Source organism: Myodes glareolus, chromosome 10 (genome assembly GCF_982192425.1).
Source record: "Myodes glareolus chromosome 10, mMyoGla1.1, whole genome shotgun sequence".
Classification (NCBI taxonomy): Eukaryota; Metazoa; Chordata; class Mammalia; order Rodentia; family Cricetidae; genus Myodes; species Myodes glareolus.
The window spans coordinates 24,550,268-24,572,357 of record NC_142035.1 but is presented as its reverse complement, the minus strand read 5'-3'; the positions used below and the strand labels follow the sequence as shown (position 1 = coordinate 24,572,357).

General features: G+C 50.6%; 1 protein-coding gene across 3 annotated transcripts in view; it reads left to right on the top strand.

The window, feature by feature from the left end:
* Nucleotides 1–20,453, top strand: part of Znf341 (zinc finger protein 341) — a 36,203-nt gene extending 15,750 nt beyond the window's left edge. For 2 of the 3 annotated variants that reach the window (XM_085697184.2, XM_085697182.2), the window contains 12 exons: nucleotides 211–360; nucleotides 1,104–1,346; nucleotides 2,032–2,227; nucleotides 3,541–3,631; nucleotides 5,916–6,106; nucleotides 8,992–9,182; nucleotides 10,888–11,096; nucleotides 14,185–14,281; nucleotides 14,854–14,986; nucleotides 17,058–17,169; nucleotides 17,385–17,455; nucleotides 19,124–20,453. In XM_085697184.2, the coding sequence (XP_085553310.2) occupies nucleotides 211–360; nucleotides 1,104–1,346; nucleotides 2,032–2,227; nucleotides 3,541–3,631; nucleotides 5,916–6,106; nucleotides 8,992–9,182; nucleotides 10,888–11,096; nucleotides 14,185–14,281; nucleotides 14,854–14,986; nucleotides 17,058–17,169; nucleotides 17,385–17,455; nucleotides 19,124–19,638 (2,199 nt within the window). In that variant the 3' untranslated portion in view covers nucleotides 19,639–20,453. The remainder of the gene's footprint in view (nucleotides 1–210; nucleotides 361–1,103; nucleotides 1,347–2,031; nucleotides 2,228–3,540; nucleotides 3,632–5,915; nucleotides 6,107–8,991; nucleotides 9,183–10,887; nucleotides 11,097–14,184; nucleotides 14,282–14,853; nucleotides 14,987–17,057; nucleotides 17,170–17,384; nucleotides 17,456–19,123) is intronic. The other variant, XM_085697183.2, reaches the window with a different exon arrangement.
* The last annotated feature ends 1,637 nt before the right edge of the window (nucleotides 20,454–22,090 follow it).

Here is a 22,090-nt window from a genome sequence, read left to right as displayed (position 1 = left end):
TTTTTGTTTTTAAACAGAGTTCCCCTGTGTAGCCCAGGCTGGTCTAAAACTTACTGTGTAGTATGTTAACCTCAAACTTCCAGAAGTCCTCTGGCTTCCCAGGTGCTACTTCAGATGTTAACCACTAGGTGTGACTTGGAGTTAGGTCTCTCACATCGCCCTCCAGCTTCCTTATAGAGTCTCACACATGCCCCCTCCTCTCTTGCTCAGATCTCCACATACATCACAGTGCCCCCATCTCCACTGATCCAGACCCTGGTGCAGGGGAACATCCTGGTGAGCGATGACGTGCTCATGTCTGCCATGTCGGCCTTTACATCCCTGGACCAGCCTATGCCTCAGGGGCCCCCACCTGTGCAGGTAAGGAGGTAGGGGCTTCTCATGGGGTCTTTTTTTCCCTTGCAATACTGGACACTGGCCTCAGGGCCTTATACATCTCTCAAGAGTTTCATTCCAGGCCTGCAAACTAACTCTTGCAAAATCAGAATATTGTAAAAGAAAATGGCTTTAGCTCCAGCTCCCCAACATGGAAGAAACTAGCAGCAGTCTCTGGCGAGCCCTGCTGAGCAGTGGAGCCATGACAACCACTGTCCAGCTATTTTGAGTCCTGTTTTTATTCTTGGTTCAACAGAAAATATAGTGGCTCCCTGAGATTTTCCAGTACACATAGGTGACCAGTCACCAAGACCAGATTTCAGTTTCCCAGAAGGGAAGGACCTGGTCCCCTGAACCCCACTGTTGGTACATGCTGGTAAGCAGCTGCTGTGTGGTCACTGTCCTGGGAAACATCCTGAGTCACCAATCAAAAGCCAGTCCTGCTTTATAGACTTTTGTTTCTTTCTGGCAGTGGCCTTCTTAGGCCCTCTCTGGTTGACACATGCATGCCTGAGGCAGGCTAGCTTAGTCAACCATCATAGAGAAGAGGGATCGCAGCCCCGAGATGACGTCCCTTGACGTTCCAGGTCTTTGTTTCTTTCCCTGTCTCAGTACTGTCCTCTGAGCTGCCCAGTGAGTTGCTATCCTTTCCTTGTGCTGGGTAAAGCCTTTCACGCTGATGAATGACCCAGACACTTTAACACTGCCATTTTCTCTTCTGATTGCAGAGCAGCTTGAACATGCATCCAGTGCCCAACTACCTCCCTCAGCCTCCGCCGCCTCCTCCGCCCCCTCCACCCTTGCCTCCACCTCCCCAACCCCCACCCCCTCCTCCCCAGACCCTGGGCCCTTCTGGGCGTTCCAACCCTGTTGGGAATGGTGTGGTGGAGGTGTACAGCGCTGCCCCTATGGCAGGGAACGGAACAGTGGAGATCCAGGCGCTGGGGATGCAGCCCTACCCACCCCTGGAGGTGAGCGGATGCAGCGGTGTGGTGGAGTGGTCAGGGGAACTAGGCACAGTCATGCCAGGCACTGTGCTAAGGTCACCATGGAGAACCAAAGCAGACCCAACCTTCTCATGAGTGCCTGTGTCGGGGAGAGGAGGGCTTTAATTAACGTGTGCAGTCTGTAGTTGGGACATGCAGACTATTGTGAGGGCCGCTTAGGGACCGTGTAGCAGATTCTGGGTTTAAACCCAGATAACTGAATTCCAAAGTTACTCCGTGAAGTTTGTGCTCTCTCTTTCTGTGTGTGAGTTCGTGTGTGTGTGTGTGTGTGTGTGTGTGTGTGTGTGTGCGTGCACATGCGCACATGTGCATCTCTGTGTGTCTCTCTTTTCTTTCATTTATTTAGTGGGTGGGCACATGTGTAGAAATCAGAGGACAACTTGTAAGAGTTCACTCTCCTGTCCTGTGGGCTCTGGGGATCGAACTCAGGCCATGAGTCTTGACAGCAAAGGCCTTGACCCACTGAGCCATCTTCCTGTCCCACTTTATGAAGTTCGAAGGGGTCTTGGGAGTAACTGGCGTGAGTGGGCCAGGTGCACACTTCTGTGATGATAAAGCTGCAGTAACTGAAAGCAACTAGGGCCACAGTGAGGGTCCCCCTTATCGCTCCCCTCTAAGGCTCTCCCCCCTCACAGTGCTGTCCTTTTAGGTGCCAAACCAGTGTGTGGAGACTCCAGTGTACCCCACCCCCCCAGTGTACAGCCCTGGCAAGCAGGAATTCAAAGCAAAAGGACCCAGCTCCACTGCCCCTATGACCAGTGCAAGTGGAAACACAGTGGCCACCTTTGACTCCCCACCAACGCTGAAGACCAGACGTGCTAAAGGTGCCAGTGGACTCCCAGAAGGTTGGCCACCCATCCTCCCTGGGCATCCTTCCTTGGCATTGGCCTCCCCACAGTCTGCTTTGGTCTGGTCTTTGTTGTTAAGACCATTGGGATTGAGTTTGGTGGCATGTACTGGAAAGCTTGAACTAGCAGACCAGGAGCAGAAAATCTGGGAATTCTGTGGCGTGGTCGCCAAGCAGCCATATTTCTTTTGTTGTTCTGTGTCTCTGTCCCAAGAGCAGGGCTGCATTTTTCAGGATGCCTTGTCACCTGAGGTGGCTGCTGAAATGTCAGCAATCATCAACCTCGTATTCCAGACAGTGAGCTGGAGGAGGCGGAGAAGGGTAAAGGGGACTCTCCCAGCTCCAGAACCCTATGTGAGACTTTCTTCCTGTGTAGTCATGTGGCCATGCATAGCTGCAGAGGGAGTTGGGAATGCTTGTCTTGGCCAGGAGCAGGAAGGAGGCAAAGGTGGCTCCCAGTTACACCAGTTGTGATCTTTCCCCTTTTCAAGATGCGAAATATGGAGTCAAAACCCAGGAGTAGATGTGGGAAAGGAACTGGGAATTTTTTGCTGTTTGCTTTTTCAAGGCACATCTCTCTCTGCAGCCTTGCCTGTCCTGGAACTTGCTAGCCTTAAGCTCACAGAGATCCTCCTGCCTCTGCCTCCCAAAGTGCTGGAATTAAAGGCGTGCACCACTTCCTCCCGACTCAACTAGGAATGTTTTAAGGGCTTGCTTCCCTTTTAACCTCTCCTCTTTTCCCTTCTTCCCAAAAATACACATTAACATCAGTGCACACCCGCTGGGGATTTAGGTCTTGGTCCAGGATCTCCTCTGTCAGTCACTGATGGTTTAATGGGAGAGATAGGCGGGAAATAAATCAATATTTATGAGTTTCTCTAGGAAGGAGGTTACAGGGTAGAAAAGGACACAACCTACCTATCTGTGTGGAAGGAAGTAGTCATGTAGGTATTGAGGGATAAGCTTTCCAAGGGAAGCAGCGGGTACAGAATCCTGAGGGGAGACCATGCTTGGGAGCATCAGGATTAAAAGGAGTTCATTGCCGGGTGGAGAGAGTTCTGCAGTTGGCAGGTACAGAGGACACGGAGCTCTGAAAGTCATGGCAGAGGTGGTGGATTTCATTATGAGCAGAGAAAGCCTCTGAGGGGGCTTTGTCTGGCTTCCCCTCTTACACTGTCTGCAGGTAGATGGAGATGTCCCAGGGCACATGCTGTCTGACCCCAGGTACAGGGGAGAAGTGGCTGGAGGTTTCTCCTGTCCCCTCCACTGGGCCCCCCGGCCTGACCATGCCTCTCCTTCCTTGTCTCGCAGCTGCAGGGAAGCCGAAGGCCCAGAAACTCAAATGCTCCTACTGTGACAAGTCATTCACCAAAAACTTCGATCTTCAGCAGCACATCCGCAGGTAGCTGGCAGGTAGCCCTGGGGGCAGGGGGCTCCCTTCGCAGGCCCTGTGCCCATCTGCAGGCCTGCAGTGCAGAGAAGGAGGGTTCCCCACATTTTTCTCAAATCCACGGACCAAGCTTGCCCACCAAAGCCGGAAGATTGGCGTGTCTGTGTGGGCAGGTACCCTTGAACTGAGGGAGGCTGCACACACACGAGGCTGCCTGTCTTCCAGCTGCGGAAGGGTTAGCTGGCAAGCTGCCAGCTATGCCAGCATAGCTCACTAAAGAGGATCCTTCTTGCTCCAAGAGTCAGTTTGTAAAATGGTAGGGTGGGCAGGCTCGGCAACTCCTCACAATGTGGGTGGACTTAGGGTCTGCCATGGCTCTGGTGTTAGGAAATCAGATACAGTGTAGTGTGGTGACTTCGGTTTTAATCCCTAAAGAGTCAGTGGAGGAAGTTCCAGCTTTGGGCTAATCTGTCTTTGACACCTGCCATGAATTTGTTCATTTCTGAGAGAGAGGGAACCAAGGGCCAGTCCTAGACTACAGCCGCATGGAGCCCGACATCGGTCCAGATCAGGGTCTCCCAGCCCTGGCATTATTGGGACTGGGACTTGGGGTCGAGTCGTGTTGACTGTGCTTTGTGGAAGATTCACAATTCTCCTTAACTTCTGACAGTAGATGCCACCACCACCTCTCCCCACAGCGGTGACAGCCAGAAGTGTTTTAATTACCAAATGTCGCTGGAAGCAAACTGGACCTCGTCGGGAACATTTGGCAATACTGGAAATGTCCAAATTGCCTCTGCTAACCTCGTGTGGCTGTTAGAACTTGGCTAGTGCGGCTGAGAAACAGACTTTTCAATTTCCCTGTAGCGAAGCCAAGTGTGACTGGTCCCACACAGCTGGTGACTTTCTTACTGGGTGATGCCACTTTTGATCTTCAGTGACATTTTTCCATTACTGCATTTTCAATAATACATAGCTATTCATAAAAAATGACTTTCCATATTCAGTGACAACTAATAGGGAGCTTCTCAAAATTATTTTAAAAGCTGGAGGCAGAGACAGGTGGATCTCTGAGTTTAAAGCCAGCCTGATCTACCTAGTGAGCTTCTGGCCTGCCAAAATTGTAAAGTAAGACCCTGTCTCAAAAAAAAAAAAAATTAGGCGGGATGGTGGTGGCGCACACCTTTAATTCCAGCACTCGGGAGGCAGAGGCAGGCGGATCTTTCTGAGTTCGAGGCCAGCCTGGTCTACAAGAGCTAGTTCCAGGACAGTCTCCAAAGCTTCAGAGAAACCCTGTCTCTAAAAAAGTAATAAAAAAAAATTATTACAAGTTTTGAAAAATTGTGTTGAGAGGATTTAGCACAGTGGCACAGCACTTGCCTAGTGTGTATAAGACCCTGGATCCAATCCCAGCACACAAAACAACAGGGAGTTAATTTTGCTGGACATGGTGATGCACTCCTGCAATCCTGGCACTTAAGATATAGAAGAAGATCAGGAGGGGCTGGAGAGATGGCTCAGCGGTTGAGAGCACTGACTGCTCTTCCAGAGGAGCCAGAGGCTCAACCATCTGTGACTCAGATCCAGAGGCTCCACCACCCTCTTCTGACCTCTGTAGGCACCAGGCACATATGTGGTACACAGGCATATACACAGTCAAAACAACCATACATATAAAATAAAAACAAATCTTCAAGAAAAAAGTTTTCTCCCAAAGCTGGCTATGTCTTAGTGTAGAGCACTAACATGTGGAGCTCTATGGCTGCCATCAATGAGGGCAAAACAAACGAACAGACTGCCCCAAAGAACAAATGCCTTAATTTATAACTGGAAAAAAAAAATCCAGCAGCTGCCAAGAACCAAGTTGAGGCAGTATTGGGGCCAGGGAGATGGCTCAGTAGGTAAAGGATTTGCTGTCAAGCCCAATAACCTGATTAAATTTGGGGAGCCATGTGGTGGAAGAGAACCAACTCCCATAAGATGTTCTTTGACCTCCACACATATGCTGTGGCAGTGTGGCACATTCATGACTACACACACACGCGCGCGCGCGCGCTTCCTACCTGATGCTTCAGCAGTCAGGAAATCTGTCATCTCAGATGTGCGGTCGCCATGGAGATCTGCCAGAGCTGGGTCTTTCTACCTCTGATTCTCTGCCACATTGGGAGAGCAGGTCCTCGTGGTGTCAGGACAATGGCCAGCAGCATCTCTAGGCCTTCCTGGTAGACGTGGGCTCCTGGGTGGAGGCTGTGTCCCTGTTTCTACGTGAGAATGCTGACTAACCTTGTTCCCCTAGCCACACGGGGGAGAAGCCCTTCCAGTGCATTGCATGTGGTCGCGCCTTTGCCCAGAAGTCTAACGTCAAGAAGCACATGCAGACTCACAAGGTGTGGCCTCCGGGGCGCAGTGGTGGCACCATTTCTCGAAACTCCGTCACAGTGCAGGTCATGGCTTTGAACCCCAGCAGGCAAGAGGAGGAAGACACAGGTGAGTGGTGCGGGAGGAGCCGCCCTCCCCATTCATCCCTTCGGAAGCTGCAGAGGCAATTTCCGATTGTCTGTGGTCCTGGGGACCAAACCCAGGTCTCTGCGACATCCCCAACCCAGCCTCATAGGTTTTGATGCTAGTTGGGTGGCTTCCATGACTTCTCTGGGCTTCAGCCCAATTTGTCTGTGAAATGGGAGCTGGAGAGCTGAGTGTGGTGCACATGTATCCCTCCAGCCTGGTGAGCCTAAGATGGGAGGATCAGGAGTTTGAAGTCAGTCTCTGCCACATAGTGAGTCTGAGTTTGGTCTGTGCTGTATAGCAGCCTCTCTAAAGAAGGGGCATAGGGCAAACAGAAGGATGCCAAGTATGTAAGACATGTGACATTACTCTAACACTGTGCCCTGGCAGACGTAGGTATCACTCACTAATTACTGTCTCTTTCTGGCTGAGCCTGGATCCTGTATTAGAATCCATTACCTCCCTGTCTCCTTTCCTCTTTCCCTTCCTTCCTTCTTTCCTTCCTTCTTTTCTTCCTCTCTTTGTACCCTCCCCTTTCCCCTGGGTCTTACGCACTTGGCCTGAAACTTGCTCTGTAGCTGAGAATGACCTTGAATGCCTGACTCTCCTGCCTCAGCCTCCTGTGTGCTATGATTACAGACCTCAGACCTAAGCTACTTTACCCATTTTTTTTGTTTGTTTGTTTGTTTTTGTTTTGTTTTGTTTTGTTTTTCAAGACAAATTTTCACTGAGTAGTCCTGGCTATTCTGGAACTCACTCTGTAGGCCAGGCTGGCCTCGAACTCACAGGGATCCATCCACCTGCTTCTACCTCCCAAGTGCTGTGATTAAAGGCATGCGTCACCACTGCCTGGCTACTTTACCCAGTTCAGTGTGGTGCCAGAGGTTGAATCCAGGGCATTGCTTATTCTAGGCCACAGGCAAACACTTGACCGCTGACCTCCTTTACTGGTCCTCAGAATCCATATCCTGTGCTCTGCACGGTGTCTGTAGCTGATCAGCAATGGAAATCTTGGGTCTCGGTGGTCATCTGCTCTCCAGGTGTTCTACGGGGACTTACTAGACTGATAAACAGAACTGTCAGTGGAGAGTCAACGTGAGAGTACCATGATGTAATTTGAAGTCTTTTAGTAGCCCAGCATGGTAGCACGTGCATTATAATAGTGCTTGGGAGGCCGAGGCAGGAGGATTGTGAACTTGAGACCAGCCTGAACTACAGAAGTGGATTACAAACATCTGTAACACTCCAAGGAATCTGATACCCCCTCCTGTCCTCATCAACACCTGCTCACACAGACACATAGACACACATAAGGGAAATAGAAACAAAATTTGAGATAAAGTTAATATATTTTACTGAACCTGATACACTGTTTCACAGGTAACATCAAGGAATCATTGAGGTTCCTTTTCTTTTGTAGAGCTGGGTATGGAACCTGGGCCCTTCTGCTCTTCCTCAGAGCCACACCCTGTAAATGGATTTTTCTTTGGGTTGCAGCTCACTAAAAATGACACAAAGCCTGGCCTTAGCTTAGGCTTGTTCCTAACTAGTTCTTTTTTTGTTTTTGTTTTTTAAGACAGGGTTACTCTCTAGCTTTGGAGCCTGTCCTGGAACTCGCTTTGTAGACTATGCTGGCCTCGAACTCACAAAGATCCGCCTGCCTCTGCCTCCCTAGTGCTGGGGTTAAAGGTGTGCACCACCTCCACCCAGCTTAATCTACATTTTTTTTCCGTGACTCAGTTACCTTTACTCTGTACTGCCCATCCTGTTTCCCCTGCGCCTGGCTGATGATTTTGCCTTTCTTCCCCCCAGAGCTCTCTGTCCAGAAGTCCCACCTATATCTCCTGCCTAGCTGTTGGCCATTTAGCTTTTTATTAAACCAATCACAGTGACAGATCTTCACAGGAAAGGAATATTCTTCAATACACAACACCCCAAACCCTTATGGAAATATTGTATACATCTGTTTACTAAATTTTGGAAGTCAGTGTGTATTTACATTTACAGCATATCTGCACTGGGACCGACTGTCTTCCAGCTCTTCCATGTTACCTGTGACCGGTGGCCACTGAATAGGACAGTTGTAGAGCCAGAGCCACAGTTCTTCCTACCCAAGCACCAGGGTGAGCAGCCCCAGCCACATGCTGGTGGCTGAAGAGCCTTTGGCTGGGCAAGTGCCAGCGGACCTCATTTATCTGACCCACTGGTGCTCTTTTGGCGTCAGCCCTCTTTTGTGCCTGGGTTTTGCTTTCTGAACTCCTGCAGGCCCAGCACCAGAGGCCACCCATTCAGCATACATGTGGAGCCTACCGTGTGCCGGGCCATGGGCTGCAGAGGTGAAGGAGCAGGCCCCTGATGGCAGGGAGAGTGGGGGATGGTCTAGTGAGCAAAGAATGACAGCCTGAATATTTCGGTTTAGGAGTGTTCCGTTTCTAACACCCGTGGAGAGATCACAGTCTGAGGGAAGACAGGGAGTGGAGCAGAGGTCACCAGCTGTCTCTTAGTCAGAATGTGTTTCAAGGGCTGTGGATGTGGCCCAGGGTGGCCTGGGTTCAGTCCTCAGCACTGTATAAACTGAGTTGGTGACTCAGGCTCACAATCCCAGCACTGGGAGGTAGTGGAGGAGGATCAGAAGTTCAAGGTTATCCTCAGCTACAAGTGTGTTTGAGGCCACTACATAAGACCCAGTCTGAAAAAATAAAACAAAGAATATATGTTAATATTTTAGCATCATGTCTGACTATACTGGAATGCATGCGCCTAGTACAGTCCTGAATACAGCATTTGAGAGCAAGTCTGTGGTCGCTGTCCCAGGATGTCCTGCCTCACTCAAAACCCTTGTCTGTGACTTTTTTCTCTCGGCATAGGGTTGGGCCAGACCCTGCCCAGCACCACACAGCCCCAGCCCTTGCCCGCGGCAGGCGAGGATGAAGGGGGCAAGCCGGAGGCCAAGCAGGTGGTCCTCATCGACAGCTCCTACCTGTGCCAGTTCTGCCCCAGCAAGTTCAGCACCTACTTCCAGCTCAAGTCCCACATGATCCAGCACAAGAAGGAGCAGGTGGGTGGCCATGAAAGCAGAGGGCACAGCTGCCCATTGGTGAGCCTGATGACAGGAGGGTCCCCAGTGCTGCCTGGAAAGGGACGGGAATTAGGCCAGCCTTCTCCATGGACTTTGTCCTGAAGATAGACTTCTGGAGGAATGATAGATAGTTAAGTTAAACGGTTAGGAAGTTTGTTATCTGACCTGGCACGAGGCTGAGCCAGGGCAAGCACTCAGCTCAGATTCAAGTGCTTTGTGTCTTATCTTGCCAGCTCTGGTGGCTGTTTCCATAAGGTATGGCCTTGTCTTCCATCGTGGCTTACCTCCTGCTTGCTGCCTCCCCCCCATTTTTTTTTAGAAACAGACAGGTTCTCACTGTGTAGCCCAGGCTGACTGGAACTGTCCATGTAGACCAGGTCAGCCTCAGATTTGCAGAGATCTGCCTGCTTCTACCTCCTGACTGCTGGGATTAAAGGTGCATACCACCATGCCCCATGCTCTATTTCTAACTGTTTGTGTGTGTGTGTATGTGTGTGTACGCACACGCGTGCATGTGCACACAAGTGTCGTGGAACATGTGAAGGTCAGAGGACAACTTATGGGAGTTGGTTCTCTCATCTTATCTTGGAGGTCCCAGAAATTGAAGTCAGGTTGTCAGTAGCAAGTACCTTTATTGGCTGAACCATCTCGCTATCCCGTCAGGGTTACCCATTGTAGAAAATCCAGTCATAGTATTTCTCATGAACAATGGAAACCTTTCCTAGGAGAATTCTCTACAGCTCTTATGGATCACAGACAGTTTTTGTTTTTGTTTTTGTTTTAAGTCAGGGGCTCATGAGACTGGAGCTGTGGCTCAGTGGTTAGGAGCACTGAGTTCATTTCCCAGCACCCACATCAGGTGCTCACAGCTGCCTATAAGTCCAGCTCCAGGGGATGACACCCTTTTCTGGCCTCTGAGAAGAAGGCATTAGATTTCCTGATGTTGGAATTATGGTCATGTGCTATCATGTGGGTGCCGGGAATTGAACCTGGGTCCTTGCAAGAGCAACAAGTGCTCCTAACCCTCCTAATGGCTGAGGTATTGCTCCAGCCCCTCTGATTGTGATCTAACATGCCTTTCTTTTCCTGCCTTTTCTTCCCAAGTGCTGGGATTGCAGGTGTGCACCACTGCCCTCGGCTAATGGTATCCACTCATTTGAGAGCCACGACTTTAAAGAGTATAGTGTTACCACTTTACCGTATTTCTAGGTCTTGGGTGATTTTTATGAATCCTTCAGGCTTCACAAAGCCATAAGGAAGGGTAACTGGCCAAGGGAAGAGAACCCTGCAATCATAGTGAAGCCAGGAGCTGAACCTGGTGCCACAGCCTGTGATCCTCAGGAAGCTCATGCAGGAGATTCTCAGTTCAAGTCCTGACTGAGCAACAGAGGGAGTTCAAAGCCAGCCTGGGTGAAGTTAGTGAGTACCTATATCACAATAAGAAGTAAAAAGAGAATAAAAAAAATGAATAAAAGAAAAAAAGAAGTAAAAAGAGAGCTGGAGATAAAACTCAATGGTAGGCTGCTTGCCTAGCATTTGGGAGGCCCTGGTTTCATCCATAGGGACCAGGGGAACTGCTGTCAGGTTGTTCACAGCAGTGTTTATAGCCCCATGCCAGGGTCACAGGGTAGGGGTAACAAGAAGCGACCCCCACCTCTCTCACTGCCCAGTGTCTCCTCCCAAGGTGTACAAGTGTGTGGTCAAAAGCTGTGCCCAGATGTTCCCCAAGCTGGACACCTTCCTGGAGCACATCAGAAGCCACCAGGAGGAGCTGAGCTACCGCTGCCATCTCTGCAGCAAGGACTTCCCCTCACTGTATGACCTGGGCGTGCACCAGTACTCCCACAGCCTCCTGCCGCAGCACAGCCCCAAGAAGGACAGCACTGTCTACAAGTATGTGTGCATGCCACCAGCCACGCTGGACTGGGGACAGGGAGCCTGGTTCAGGCTGCTCAGAATCTGTGAAATACTGCAAAGGGAAACTGAGGCTAAGAGCTGGGGTCCAGCCTGGAGGGTTTGGGCATGAGTGGGAAAAAATGATACAGACTCTTCTCAGGCCATTCTTCACTTGTCAGGCATTTATCATAGAAACCTTACCTTGAAAAGGGGAACTAGAGGCCAGGAAGATGGCTCAGTGAATATAGGTGCTTGCTACCAAGTCTCATGGCCTGGGTTTGATTCCTAAGACCCAACTGATGGAGAGAAAGAACTCATTTCCATGTATTGTTCTCTCACCTCCACTGGCATACACACATGTAAAATAAACAAATGCAAAAGAAAAGAAAAAGAAAAAACATTAGTTGGGCATGGTGGTACATGCCTTTAATCCTAGCACTACGGAGACAAAAGCAGGGGGATCTTTGTGAGTTTGAGGCCAACCTGGTCTACAAAGCGAGTTTCAGGACAGCTGGGACTGTTACACAGAGAAACCCTGTCTCGAAAATCAAAAAAAGAGAGAAAAAGTATTGAGGGCTAGAGAGATGGTTCAATGGTTAAGAGTATTTGCTGAGGACCTGGGTTCAGTTCCTAGCCCCCACATGGTGATTCATAACTGCCTGTAGCAGAAGAGGGATCTGGTGCCCTCTTCTGGCCTCTGTGGGTTCCTGCGGGCACAAGATGCACATAAACTCATATAGGCTCACACACATAAACAGAAAACAGTCTTGAAAAACTGGTGTTCTAGGGCTGGAGAGATGGCTCAGCCATTAAAGGCTAGGCTGCTGACTGAGAGCAGGTGTTCTACAAATAGTCCTGAGCCGATGAGGACAGGTGGTGACAGGTATCTATCTGGGACACCTTCCACTAAATATTTTTATGTTGGGATGGCTTTTGTGTTTCATGCAATCTTATACCTGTAGGGATTTGTCTGGTGACCTCTGTTACCTCAGAAACTTCTGGGTGAGGCGCCTGGGATTAAGATAAGCAAATGCAGATCTTTGAGCTAGAATCGTTGTTGCTCAGGGAGACAGGTGTGTGAAGAAATGCTTCTTGTAACTGTAATGAAATGCTGCCAACCTGCCCTCAAATAGCTCAGGAGGCAGCTGCTTCACGGTTGCTGGAGGGTAATAATAAGTACGATGGAGCCATCTGCCAGTGCCCAGATCCCAAGCTGACGAGAGCCAATGCATGACTTTGGAGAAAGTGTTGAACTGCCATCAGCCTCAGTTTCCTTACCTGTGATAAGGAGTTCTGGCCATGCTTAGCCTGTTAGAACAGGACTGTCCCCATGTCACTGCCCCCCCAATCATCATCTCATGTAGTCCTGGATGATTTTACTGCACAGCCAAGGATGACCCCTGACTACTTTATCTCCACTTCTCTCAAGTACTCCTCTGTAGCTCAGGCTGGCCTTGAACTCTCTATGTGGGGGAGGATGATCTTGAACTTCTGATCTTTCTGTATTACCTCCTGAGTGCTGGAATAACATCTCTTCCACTGCATCTCACTTATGCAGTGTTGGGGACCAAACCAAGAAACTTATGGATGTTCGGCAAGCATTCCATCAGTTCAGTTGTCTCCCCAGACTGTAACTGGAGGTCTGTCTCCCAACCGCCAGGTCCTGAATAGCCTCTCTAAGGCTTAATATTAATTATAAACTGTTTGGCTGATGGCTCGGGCTTCTTACTGGCTAGCTGTAAATATAAATTAACCCATTTCTGTTATTCTATATTTTACCATGAGGCTTTTGGCTTGTTACCTCACATCTTGCTTCTCTGGCAGCTAATGGTGTCTCCCCGACTCCGGCTTCTTTTTTCCTGTATCTTTGTTTAGATTTTTCATCTGGCTCTATTCTGCCTGGCTATTGGCCAAATCAGAATCTTTATTAACCAATGGTAATAAAACATATCCATGGCATACAGAAGGACATCCCACATCACTAGACTCCCTCCCTCCCTTCTTTGCTGCCAGTTAGTGTCTCCTAGGTAACCCTGACTGATCCTAAATTCACTATGTAGCTGAAGTTGGCATTGACTTTGAAGGGACCTTCCTGCTTCAGCTCCCTGAGTGCTGGGATTATGGGCCAATACCACTGTGCCTAGCTTTCTCCTGAATTCTTTGTAAGGGTCAAAAAAGAGAATTTATTTAAGCACGTATACATAGTCCTTGGAACACAGGAGGTGCTCAATATGAAATTTCCACAGTCCTTTTTGCTTTATTATTCAGCTGTGTGCAGAAACCCAAAATGACAATGGCACAGAGGAAGATCTGTCTCTCCCAACAGGTGGTCTGAGCTTGTGTGGTGGTTACATCATGTTTTAGGGGTCCAGGCTTTGGCAATTGGTTGCTGTGTGTCCTTAGAGTTGAGTAGACGTGGCCTGCCTGTGGAATGTCCCCAGATTCTCACTTCTGCTACTCACTGTATTTTTTGTTTGTTTGTTTTGTGTTTTTTGTTTTGTTTTGTTTTGTTTTTCGAGACAGAGTTTCTTTGTAGCTTTGGAGTCTGTCCTGGAACTAGCTCTTGTAGACCAGGCTGGCCTCAAACTCACAGAGATCCGCCTGTCTCTGCCTCCGAGTGCTGGGATTAGAGGCATGTGCCATCACTACCCAGCTTCAGGCTTATTATTAACTGGCTCTTACAACTTAACTCATTACTATTAGTCTATATTTTACCACAAGGCTCATGGCTTATTAGCTCACATCTTGCTTCTCTGGTGGCTGCTGATGTCTCCCTGACTCTACCTCCTTTTTTCCTTTGCCTTTGCTTGGATTTTCCACCTGGCTCTATTCTGCCTAGCTATTGGCCAAATCAGTATCTTTATTAACCAATGGTAATAAACATTTTCACAGCACACCGAGGGGCATCCCACATCACTCCTACACCTGTCTCAGCAGCTCAGTTGAGGGTGGGGAATGTCAGAGAAGAGTGGACGCATTTCAGAATGAATTTCATATAGGATTTTGCCTCCTGAAGTTGGTTTTGGAGAATCAGGGGAAGCCTCCATACTTGCTAGAGCCCATGTCTCTCTTCCTTCCCACTTAGGTGTGTCAAGTGTGTCAATAAATACTCCACTCCTGAGGCCTTGGAGCACCATGTACAGACGGCCACTCACAGCTTCCCCTGTCCACACTGCCAGAAGGTAGGCATCGCAGAATCTTCTTCACAGGAGGCGCTGAGAGGGACAGAGCCCTACCTGAAGGCTTCAGATAGCCGGGTGCGCTGGTGCAGGCCTCTAATCCCAGCACTCAGGAGGCAGAGACAGGCAGATCTCTGTGAGTTGGAGGCCAGCCTGTCTACAGAGTGAGTTCCAGGACAGCCAGGGCTGCACAGAGAAACCCCGTCTCACAACAACGAAGACGTGGATGATCATTCAGTGACAGAATTCAGGTTGTCTAGCATGGCATCTGCAAAGAAGACTTTGCCAAGAGTGCTGACACCTGATGTGGGTCTTGAGGGTTGAATAGGAGTTTATGAGACTAAGAAAGAATGGCCTTTGTGTAGGAAGAACAGCAGCAGCCTGCATGGCAGCTCAGAGGGACTGTGCTCTAGCTGGGCTCAGGAGTGCTTAGAGAGCCAAGCGGTCTGCAGGACTGGGTCTGACCCTCTGGCCTTCAGCCCTGTGGGCAGGTAGGATGATATTTCCAGGGAGCTCAGATTCTCTGAGCTCAGAAGGTGGAAGGTGGTGAGGGAAGGGGACCTATCTTTCTTCAGGTCTTCCCCTGCGAGCGCTACCTGCGGCGTCACTTACCCACCCATGGCAGTGGTGGCCGGTTCCGGTGCCAGATCTGTAAGAAGTTCTTCCGGAAGGAGCACTACCTCAAGCTGCATGCCCACATCCACTCAGGTGGGTGCCCTATGAACCCCTCTCCCCGTCTCTGGCCTGCCCCTCTGTCCCTTTTCCTTCTGTACTGGCTCCTTTCCCCTGAATCCCTCTTTGTGTCCTCAATACTGAACCTCATTCGCCTGTCCTCACCTGTGAACACGGGGCTCCCACCCCCTCACCTGTGAACATGGGGCTCCTAATACCTCACCTGTGAACATGGCTCCTACCCCCTCACCTGTGAACATGGGGCTCCCATCATCTCACCTGTGAACACGGGGCTCCCACCCCCTCACCTGTGAACATGGGGCTCCTAATACCTCACCTGTGAACACGGGGCTCCCACCCCCTCACCTGTGAACATGGGGCTCCCACCCCCTCACCTGTGAACATGGGGCTCCCACCCCCTCACCTGTGAACATGGGGCTCCCATCATCTCACCTGTGAACATGGGACTCCCATCACCTTGAAAACAGAGGTGAAGCAAGAAGTGGTGGTGAATGCCTTTAATCCCAGCACTTGGGAGTCAGAGGCAGGTGAATCTCTGAGTTCGAGGCCAGGCTGGTTTACAGAGTGAGTTCCAGGACAGCCAGGGCTACACAGATGTGTGTTCTTCTCCCAGTTTTATGTAAATTTAGAGATTTGGACTCACGTCCTCACACTTGTGCAGCAAGCATTTTAACCACCGAGTCATCTCCTCAGGCCCAGGATTCAATTTTATCTTGAAAATAAGTACCGGCTGGGTGTGGCATACACCTGGAATCCTGGCTACTCAGGAGGCAGAGATGGGAGGGCCAAGTGAGTTTCTCTTTCAACACAATACCAGACCAAAAACAAATCCCATGCTAGAACCTGCAGGTCACAGCTTATATGGTGCTCCCAGCTCCCTCCCTAGTAACTGTGGTTACTGCCTAGTTTGGGTGACAGAATTGTTGTGTGAGCTGATGTCATATGCATGTACCCTCAGAGACCTTAAGAGAATGGTGCCGACAGTTGTGCCCTGCCCATCATGGGTGCTGCGGGGACCTGAACTTAGGTCCTCTGGAAGAACTGCTGCAAGCTCTCTTAACTGCCGAGTCATGTCCTCCAGGCCCTCTGGTCTTATTTTTTATCTATTCAAAACACTTTCTTTTATGTAAGTGAGCACATGGCATAACTCTGTTATCTGCTTGCTTCCTTAACAGTATGTCACAAAGACATTCCTCGCCACTACTTTCCTTCTCCATAGCTGCTTAGTCCAATCTGTTCCCTGTGAGTGAACTTTGCTATGTTATTACTATATTATTATTACTATTGCGCTGGGGATTGAACCTCGGGCCTCATATAGGCCAGATAAGCCCTACAAATGAGCCCCACTCTAACTCTAGATTCTTCAATAAGTTTTTCAGCCATTATTATTATTATTATTATTATTTTAAGTTAGATAACATTACAGAGTATAGTGGTGCATGCCTTTAATCCCAGCACTCAGGAAGCAGAGGCAGGCAGGTCTCTGAGTTTGAGGACAGCCTGGTCTACAGAGTTCCAGTACAGCCAGGGCTACTCAGAGAAACCCTGTCTCAAGAGGGGAAAAAGGTAAACTGTGGTAGGGGTTGGGTGGAGAGATGGCTCAACGGTTAAGAACACCTGCTGTCCTTCCAGAGGACCCAGGTTCAATTCCCAGTACCCAAAGGTCAGCCCACGACTGTCTGCAACTGCAGTTCCAGGGCATCTGAACTTACATCAGGCCTCCTCACATCAGGCATGCACAGGCGCGTGGCTTACAGACTTAAATGCAAGCAAATAACGACATACACATAAAAATAAATAATTATATATATTTAATTAAGAATATATTTAAAGCTGGGGTTATGGTGTGGCGGTGTCATGCTTTCCTAGTGAGCATCGAGCCTTGATTGAATTCCAGGGTGACACATTCCTGTAATCTTAGCACTTGAGAAGGCTGAGGCAGGGGGATTGGGCACTCCAATCCAGCTTGGGCTACACAGTGAAAACCTACTCAAAAACTGAACAAAACCCATCCAAACTCTGTGCCAATCAGAAGAGAAGCTCCTCTTCCTGGGGGGGATTCAGACGTGTTCCCGCGTCCCCACAGGCGAGAAGCCCTACAAATGTTCAGTGTGCGAGGCTGCGTTCAACCGCAAAGACAAGCTAAAGAGACATATGCTGATCCACGAACCCTTCAAGAAGTACAAATGTCCCTTCTCGTAAGTAGGGCTGCCTTATTTATGGGGTTGGGCTGCATTACCTCAGAGGGGCTAATGTGGAAGGCTGGACTGAGGGCCTCTCCATGTGTCCATTGGGCCCTGCCTGCCTCACTCCCCACTGGCCCCTCACCTAGCCCTTTGATCAACAAAGGCGAGCGCAGGCACCAGCGAGAGGATTTCGCCTGCATTCCGTAACTGGTGACTTTGGGTTCCAGGATGCACACAGGCTGCAGTAAGGAGTTCAACCGGCAGGACAAGCTGAAAGCCCACATTCTCTCCCACGCCGGTAAGAGTTTAGGTGGGGGGACTGGCTGAGATAAGATCCTGAGATACAGCTACCCGAAGAAAGAGCAGGCATCTGTATGACGCATATTGTCCGGCCTGGGGTTTCTGCTCATGTGTTCATGGAAGCTAGAAGCCAGGTCTGCGCTGGGGGCCTTGACATGGCAGAGGTGAATTAGATTCAATTCCAGTGCTTGGGGAAGTAGATGTAAGCAGCTGAGCTGGACTATGTCAGTGCCATCCAAGATGTGGCTAAGGACTTGCCTGGGAAGGCAGGACAAAGGTCTCCGAGCCACCTTCCCGGGCTAACAAGAATGCTTATCAGCGTCCCATTCACTGTTCATGCCCACCCCTCCATTGCCCATGCCCACCCCTCCACTGTCCATGCCCACCCCTCCACTGCCCATGCCCACTCCTCCACTGTCCATGCCCACCCCTCCACTGTCCATGCCCACCCCACATCCACTGTCCATGCCCACCCCTCCACTGTCCATGCCCACCCCTCCACTGTCCATGCCCACCCCTCCACTGCCCATGCCCACCCCCTCCACTGCCCATGCCCAGCCCCATCAACTGTCCATGCCCAGCCCCCTATCCACTGCCCATGCTGCCCCCATCCACTGTTCATGCCCACCCCACATCCATGGTATGTCAGTGTGACATCTTCTCCTTATTGTAACAACCAAAACTGTCTCCAAAAATTCCTGTGGAGATAAAGTGGCTTCTGTTAAAAGCTTGAAAATGGCAGTGTAGACTTGGAGGATGTCTCAGCTGGTAGAGCACTTGTCTGGCATGTATAAAGCCCTGGCTTTGATTCCCAACTACACATAAACTATGCATGGTGACAAAAACTAGGGGACTAGAAGCAAGAGTTCAAGGTCATCTTTGGCTTCATAGCAAGTTCAAAGCCAGCCTGGGCTACGTGAGACTCCCCTCCTTTTTTAATCGGAAATGGGGGAGAGTTGATGAAGGACTTTGACTTTGAACAAGGCTTGAGCCTTGGTGCTGCCAGCTTCTTGTTGGGTGGTCTCAGGCAAGCAGCTGCTCCTTTGGGGCCCCCAACCCCAGGAGGCTGAAGGGCGAAGGCATTTACAGAAGGAGCCTAGCCCAGCAGGGTTGGTGTAGAATTAGGGAGGTCCTCCACAGAGTCTAGGCTTGAGGAGGGAGAGGAGCTAGGAAGGGAGAACAGGTGCAGGCCCCTGGATAAGGAAAGCCCAGAGTGGGGTGGGGTGGGAGAGGTGGGGGTGTGGAGGAGGGGCTGGGCAGACCACACCCTGGTTTGTAGGAAAGGGCCTCAGAGCAGGGTTTAGGCACCAAGCCGTTTACTGTTTTGTGCTTTACAAAACATCTCTCTCTCCCATTGGCAGTGGCTTAAGGGCCACAGGTGAGGCCAGCAGCCCAGAGGAGGTGGCTGCCTCTGGCCATCCAGGGAGAAGTGGTGTGACCTACAGAGTCCACCAAGGCTTAAGAATTAAGCAGATTATTTCAGACACGGGGGAAGCAGGTGCAAAGGCCCAGGGGCAAGAGGATGCACAGTGTGGGGGAAGTCACAGGGGACAGTGGAGCCAGGTGAGGCCTGGCCACACAGACACTTGTCGGCTTCAGTTATTCCTGGGTGGGACGTGTGTGGGGTGAGGGGCTTTGCCTCTCCCTGACAGCCCCCCCTCCCCAGGCCTGAAGCTCCACAAGTGTGCGCTGTGCAGCAAGTCCTTCAGCCGCCGAGCCCACCTGGCCGAACACCAGCGCTCACACACAGGCAACTACAAGTTCCGCTGCGCCGGCTGTGCCAAGGGCTTCTCGCGACACAAATACCTCAAGGATCACCGCTGCCGCCTGGGCCCCACGAAGGACAAGGACTTGCAAGCCCGGAGGCCTCCCCGGAGGAGAGCAGCCCCACGTGGTGGCGGCAGCATCGTGGGTGCGCACAAGGAGGAAAGCCCTGTGCCCGACCCACTGGGGCTGGAGGAGCTGAAGGCTGCAGGGCCCGCACCCGAGGCTGCTCCAGGCAAGCCACCCTTCGAGCAGGACGCCGTGTTGTCCATCGTGGTGGGCGGAGACCCAGAGCTGGTGGTGCCCGGGCACACCGAGGGTCTGGGGTCCAACCTGGCACTGGCCGAGCTGCAGGCTGGGGCTGAGGGTGCATGTGCCATGCTTGCTGTTCCGGTCTACATCCAGGCCTCAGAGTGACCAGGCTGGACTTCCCGGGGTGGGGGGCCATTGGCACAAGCCCTTTTGGAAGTTATGTATCAACCCTATGCCACCGCTGTCCTCCAATGCCCTGCGGATCGGCTGAGCCCCGTAGCACTCACAGGGCCTGAGGCAAGCACCATAGCTCTAGGGCATAGCAGTGGTAAGAGAGATGGCCTGGGCTGAAGAGATGGCTCAGTGGTTAAGAGCACTGGCTGCTCTTCCAGAGGATCCAGTTTCAATTCCCAGCACCCACATGACACCTCACAACCGTAGCTGCAATTCCAAGATCTGACACCTTAACACAAACATACATGTAGGCAAAACACCAATGCAAATAAAATAAAAATAAATAATTTAAAAATAAATAGATAAAAATTAAACAAAAAGAGAGATAGTCAGAACATGAGATGCCCAGGGGCTGAGTGATGGAGGCTGGTACTTGGGTCTTAGCCAAGAGAAGGCGGGGTGGTTCTACCCACCTATCCAGGCTACCTGGGGTGGCCTCAGATCGGGCTGCTCTTTCTGCTGGCTGAACACTTCCTCATGGCATCCTCAGAGGACTGTGTTAGGTGAGTATGTAAGTGGCACTCAACCTGGGCTTAGAGTGTAGCTAGCCGCCAGACCTGGCTTCAGATGTCCGTCCCAGTGTGGCCTCGAGCAAGACGCTTCACCTTTCTGCTCCACGTTCCTCACCTGTACAACAGGACTTGATATAGTGCTACCTCTTAGAGCGTCCTGAGGACAAAGGGCTGCACCAGTACCCACGGCTTGGAAACTGCTCAATAAATCTCAATAAATGTTTTTATCAATGACGTGTCCAAAAGGCTCAAGCCTGAGCCTTAGTGTTTCCTTTCTTAGCCCCGAAGGGGCAGTACTCCCCTCTAAAGCACAGGCTGATATGCCCTATAGCTCCCATGCCATAGCCAGCCAGGGAGAATCACATAGCAGCAGGCTTGCCCAGACGGGTGGTAACTCTAACAGTCGGCAGCACTCAAGAAGCTGAGGCGGGCTGGAGAGATGGCTCAGGGGTTAAGAGCATTGCTTTTCCAAAGGTTCTGAGTTCAATTCCCAGCAACCACATGGTGGCTCACAACCATCTGTAATGAGGTCTGGTGCCCTCTTCTGGCCTGCAGGCATACGCACAGATAGAATATTGTATACATAATAAATAATAGATAAATAAATAAGCTGAGGCAAGAGGATTTTGAGCTTCAGGTCAGCCTAGGTTACAGGCTCTTGCTTTCCCGAGTTTAGAGTTGAGGAAGCAGAGGCACAGAGAGGCAGAGCTCCTTGCCCAAGCTCACACAGCCTGCAAGTGGCAGAGCTGGGAGTCAAGCCAGCGTGACCTGCTTCCTCAGGCTCCTAGCCACTCTGCTCTGCTGACAGGTGAGCTATGAGTTGGTGATGAATGAGAGAGAACCTTAGGTAGAGGAAATTTGGCTTTTATTCTCTATATATCAGAGGTGTCCTGGGAGGTAGAAAGCCTGTTTTTAGACTGGAGCGGGACCACTCAGGGAAATGTTGACACGTCTGCGTTCACGCTCAGCTAGAGCTCTGTTCCCAGCAGCACTCGCGCACTCACGTGTTTTCCATAACTCATGAAAACTCACTTGCCATGGCCTTGCCATTGTTTTAAGCACTCAAGTTAGGCACTGAATCCAGTTTGTCAGCTGAGATAAGGCAATGGGGACTTCAGGGGTTATCAGGCCAAAGCCACGGAGCAGGTAAGTGGCAGAGACAGATCACAGAATAAGGCAGATTTGGTCTGGGAAATGGTGAGGGAAGCTGGGCACCACTGGAGTCTGGATGACACATGTACCCCTAGGTTAGCAGGTGGAGACTGAGCCGCAGAGGAAAGAAAGCCCTTCATCAGGGGTCACAGAGAAATGGTGGCAGAGGATCCAAAGCACCTTGAAGAGCCCCCAGGTTGCTGGACAACCAGTGTAAAGAGGCTGAGCATCCGGGTCCCGTCCTAATGCAGAAAGAACACAGACTGGAGTCAGGTAGGGTATGTTTGAATCCCGGCACTGTGCTTTCTAGACCGTGGCGTGAATGCTTCTGAATCTCAACCTCCTCAGCCAATGGAAAGAACAGGATCTGTCTTAGGGCTTCTATAACTGTGAAGAGGCACTATGGCCACAGCAACTCTAATAAGGAGAGACATTTCATTGGGGTGGTTTATGGTTTTAGAGGTTTAGTTCATTATCCCCTTGGTAGGAGACGGCAGTGTGCAGACAGACATGGTGCTGGAGAAGGAGCTGGAGAGTTCTGTCTTCATCTGCAGGCAGCAGAAGCAACTGTGACACTGGGTGTAGCTCGAGCATAGGTGACCTCAAAACCCGCCCCATAGTGACACACTTCCTCCAAGGCCACACCTCCTAATAGAACCACCCTCTCTGGCCCGAGCATCCAATCACGAGTCTATGTGGGGTATTCCCATCCAAACCAC